Source organism: Glandiceps talaboti, chromosome 2 (genome assembly GCF_964340395.1).
Source record: "Glandiceps talaboti chromosome 2, keGlaTala1.1, whole genome shotgun sequence".
Lineage (NCBI taxonomy): Eukaryota > Metazoa > Hemichordata > Enteropneusta > Spengelidae > Glandiceps > Glandiceps talaboti.
In genome coordinates this window covers 8,122,126-8,127,363 of record NC_135550.1, presented here as the reverse complement: position 1 = coordinate 8,127,363, position 5,238 = coordinate 8,122,126, and the positions used below count along the sequence as shown (strand labels likewise).

The 5,238-nt window shown below is 37.0% G+C and overlaps 1 protein-coding gene across 1 annotated transcript in view; it reads left to right on the top strand.

Annotated features, from left to right (window-relative positions):
• Positions 1-5,031, top strand: part of LOC144453751 (transmembrane protein 196-like) — a 34,425-nt gene extending 29,394 nt beyond the window's left edge. Inside the window, exon 5 of the mRNA XM_078145094.1 lies at positions 4,367-5,031. Within this exon, the coding sequence (XP_078001220.1) occupies positions 4,367-4,429 (63 nt within the window). The 3' untranslated portion in view covers positions 4,430-5,031. The remainder of the gene's footprint in view (positions 1-4,366) is intronic.
• The last annotated feature ends 207 nt before the right edge of the window (positions 5,032-5,238 follow it).

Here is a 5,238-nt window from a genome sequence, read left to right as displayed (position 1 = left end):
GGTAAAGCAGGGACTTCCTCCTTCTCAAGCAAACTTACAAAAGTTGAAAAGTTTCTCTGTATAAATTCTCACTACGATAATATGATACTGAATGTTCAACATTTGTATGGAATTTTTAGACATTTATCGGTGTTTCTATACATCCCCTGGCATGATGTCGAGAGTTCGATCGATCGAACCAGTGGTCGACAAATTTAGCAGCAAACAAACACACCGAATTCTCCTTACGTCAGTTTTAACTACAAATACTACATCGCGTCACATGCATTTCAAAGCCCCGGCTGACCTCTTCACTCTTCAAGGTATATTTGCCTAATTGACAATAACGCACATACGTCGACTTAAGACGTTTCTCTGCAGGTAAATTAACCCCTGTAAGCTGTGAGTGCATGTTTCAATTAGGCGTGTATTCATGCTGCTGTTGTACTGCTATCTTTTAAATGGCAATAAAAAATTAAACGACTTTTCCGAGTTGTTTCTTCTTTTAGAGAGAGAAAAAAGAGGCAGGATGTACGCAGGTATGTCACACATACGAACGTCAATTACGAGCATGTGTAGCCAATTTACCAAATTGGATTCCCAAATTGGGAGATAAGTGCTCTGGGAACGAGGCCTCCAGTGACACCACACTCGTTGCAAAGTTCAAAGGTCACTGAAAGTCTGACGGCCTATTAGTATCATTTGCTGTCAGCTGCTGTTATTCTGTGAGATTTCCCCCTTATTTTCATTGTATTTTCTTCCGAGTCACATTTAGTAAATTTCTCGATGGATCTTATTCTGCTTGTCAAGAGAGCGTCGGTGTATGAAGACTAATGTTTTGTAGTTGTCGTGATAAGAGCATGTAGAGTAGTATAAATTGAAGATAGTATTAAAGTGGTCATACGGATGAGAAATGGGTATTTATTTTGGAATTTTTAATTTACCGAATAAAGTTAAAGGGACACAAGCTGAGCTTAGGCGTAGTTTATGCTGCATATTTATTAAGATACTCCTAGTATTGTACTTACTGGAGCACACTTAACCATCACTTGCAATAGGGAACTTGCAAACCCACCATGTTGAATGTTGCATCATGGGAAATGTGATAATAAATACTCATGAATTGGTATTGTAAACGATACTGTTACATTGTTTGCAATCACAAATAATCAATTCATAGTTACCCTGACCATTGTGGGAGGTTTATTTTATCAGTAGCTCAAGCTTAGGTATTACGATAACCACAGACAATCCCATAGTCCTTTGTGACTGAGGATGCTCAGTCTGGTTTGCAAGTTCCCTATAGACTGAACTCAAACCTGGTATCAGAGTGTAATAATTATTCATAAACGATCCGATGACGTAATTTATCATACGTATAAAAAAATGCTCAGGAAATCCCTAATGTGCAATCAACTGTTTTACCAATGTCAGAAGATAATTGTAACGTTATAAAACGCATGTATCGATAGTAGAATCGTTTTAAAATAGGGGTTTATTATGCAAATATCTTCACTTGAGTAAAAAACTTATACACTACATATATTAGCTTGTGTCACTTTAATGTGTTTTTCTACTTGAAAATACAAAGTGAAACAACATATACCACGTTATTGTTAGTAAATCAATAAATGACAAAAAGCTAAACAAAATGTGTAAAAAGTTTATAATTGTACTTACAATAACAGACATTTTATTTCAACTTTTTGTAATTTATTGAGTACAAACTAGGACTTGGTAAATGTTCTTTCACTTTGTATTTTCAAGTAGAAAAACAAAGTAAAATTATTTTGTGAATTAAATATCCTAAATAAACACTCACTTGTCATCCATACCACTTTAAAATCTTAGCCGTCAAACTTTGAAGACAAGATCGCGTTAAACATTTTCTATAACGAAAGTGTGTTGATGTATTTATTGAAGTATTGAAAATAATTTGAAACAGGAGAGATTTTGAAGAACAAAATCGATAGAGAGTAGAAGTTGTGGTAACAGCTGTTATCGTCTGCTGAAATGAGACTAAAGAACAGCGCAGACTAATGACAGTGAGATGTGCTGGAGTGTCAATAAACATATGACATGCAATTAAATTGTTTGAGATTCCAAATTCGATATTAAATAAAGTTTAAATTTACTGTTTGAAAAGTCTCTGTATATTATATCAAACGTTGCGTCGTACACAAGACTTGTCATCAAGAAAAAAACCACCCATCTCATTTTATGTGCATTAGTTAGATATTACGACATCTAAAAGGTGACAACAAATTATTGTTGAAATGTATTTCACCTTTGGGAGGCATGCATCACACTAGAAAGTACGGATGTTGAACAGTGTCTTAATTTATGGTGATATCAACAGTAACACATGTACATTGATATGCTTCGTCACGTTGTCCTCTAAGTGTTATGAAGATTAAATACAAAACATAACAGCTACATTGTCAGGAATGAATCACTCTATGCGAAACAAGTTCCACATGTAAATACAGGAGAGAGAGAGAGAGAGAGAGAGAGAGAGAGAGAGAGAGAGAGAGAGAGAGAGAGAGAGAGAGAGAGAGAGAGAGAGAGAGAGAGAGAGAGAGAGAGAGAGAGAGAGAGATGAGACACAGAGACAGAGACAGACAGACAGACAGACAGACAGACAGACAGACAGACAGAGACAGACAGACAGACAGACAGAGACAGGGGAGACAGACCTAGGGACAAACAGAAAGACAGACAATGGTAATAGCGTATAGTAGCAAGTTCTTTATACGTCAGGTGATATGACAGGAGATATTAACGTATATATGTTATACTTATCGAGATACTAATGTCATCGTCTTCAAAACTACTAGCCTCTTTCCGGCAACGCTTTACAGACATTCCCCTGCAGAGAATTATTATTTTTCGTTGAGTCAGTAGAAAACGTGTACCCTGACTTGCGAGAATGCTAAAAGTGAGCCACCATAACATTCTGTCATGTCGTCAAATTTACCTGAAATCAGGACATCTACTCTGATCCCTCCATCAATGCTAATACCCCTACTACGACTCCCCATGGAATTAAGAGAATGCCCTTTTGATCCGTATAAATCCCCCAGTACATTCTACGCCTCCATCCTGCATGCATTACAGATAGTAGCCACGGAGTCATTATTTGCTATGCATATAGTAACTCGATTGACAGACTTAGAAATATTCAGAGCAGAGGTTTTATTTTTCTTTGCGTTCCTGTAGTTATAGCTGCGTTCCTGTAGTTATAGCTGGAACATTGAACAGCTTCATAACAACTCCTTTAAAGCGTTCATCTGGAGTGGTTCAGGTTGACACTGTCAGTAGAATGTCCATCGAGTTTCTAAAGGCATTAGGCAGCAACCAGTTTCCTTGCGACGTAGGAAGCTACTATAGTCAAGGCCTTCCTATGTGTCTTCTTTCTGTTACCTCTAAAATCGCGCCATAAAATAAACTTAAACACGTGGTAAAACTTTAAGACAATAACTTTTTTTCTCTTCTTGAAATATATTATGTTTTTAATATATCGCTGAATTTGGAAATTATGCTTTATTTTAGAGACGAGAAAAGCGTAACTGCGGATATTACGGTGAATCTTTGATTAAGAATGTATGTCACAGTGATTTTATATTTGTGTATTTGTTTGTTATTTATATGGGGAGGTTTTTTGGGGGTGGTGGTGGTGGTGGTGGTGGTGGGGGGTGGTGGTGGGGGTTGGTTTGGTTTAGGTGGTGGTGGGGGTGGTGAGGGTGGTGGTGGTGTTTAAATCACCTGAAAAGGACATCTGATAATGCGGTGACAAAAGTACTTTATGAAAATAACATTCCACGTATGTACTGCATAATTATTCTATTCAGTACAGTATACGTCATGCATACCTGGATTCTGCTTAATTTGTACTTTAAACAACAACGGTAACCATATACTCAAAATTCGATCATTTTTTCAAACTGTCACTTTACAATGACAGTTTTGTGACGGAATCCTCATTGAAATTCATACAATTTGTTCACAAATTTCAATAAAGATCAAAATTAAGAAATTGCAGGGATTTCAGTGGATTGGAATAGTATTTAGATGAGACGGCGTTGAAGAAGGATGTTTACTCATGTCTGGCGTCATTCCTCCGATAAGGGAGGCTGATCACGAAGTTTATGCAATAAATGCGTTGACTTGCCAGGCATAGCGAGATACTACTATTACTAGAGAGATATCTATCACTTGAAGTAGTGAAAGTGGCATGAGTCATCATCGTCGCATAATCGGTACATTGATTCATCATTTAGATGTACTTGTGTTGTATTATCATTGCTATCTAGCTGTGAATAGTTACTTCAGTGTTTAGATTAACTGTCTATTTTTAACTTCTTCTTCTTCTTCTCCTTTACTGTAGCAAGTGGCAGAAGAAGAGCGCAAACGAGAAGACGAACGGAGAAGATTGGGAGTCAAAGTTTGAACTTGGGATGATTCGGACTTGGAGGAGTTGTTTTGCGTAAAGTCTGCAAAGTCTGCATCGGGAAAGGAAGCAGTTCTCGTGTGAATCAACATCGCTACTTCCAGGGATCAACACGTGTGCGCCTGAGTTTCGCCACTGCCTGCACAAGGATGAGCACGGTGTGGATTTCGTGATGTTTCTTCGGCTACTAAAACTCCACAAAGGCCTTCTCTTTTGGTGATGAAAAACTTAAAATAACACGTTGTGTAAATTTAAAAGACAGAACTTAGGAAAATTCTGCCGTGTTATGTGTTTTTTTTCTTCCAAAATGTCATTAATTATAAACAATGTCAAACTGAATACAGAGGGTAATTTGTGTTGTCCCTTTACAGGCATCAGAACAATGCAACGAGACATTTCACCCCTCAACTGTCTGTGATTTCATGCACCTAATAATTTGTTTGGGAAGCATGAGATGGTCAAAACGGATTCGCATCATATGAGATCTACAGTAAACAATACAAGGTTATAATAGTTACACGTCAAACGATGACGAAGATGATATAGTGATAGAGACAGTGACGTATCGAATAAGTATCGTGTAAATTGACCAATCGATTTAATAGACGGTTGTTTTTTTAATTTGAGCTACGCAGTTAATTTATTTGGAAATGATATATTCACAAATCTCCTTCTGAAAACTGTTATTACTAAATTCCAAGTTTTTTAAAAACAGCTTGTTTTATGTACGCATTATGATCGACAAATAAGCAGTCAATTTGGTCAAATTTGAGGACTATTCACAGATAGAAAAACATATTGGAAGATGG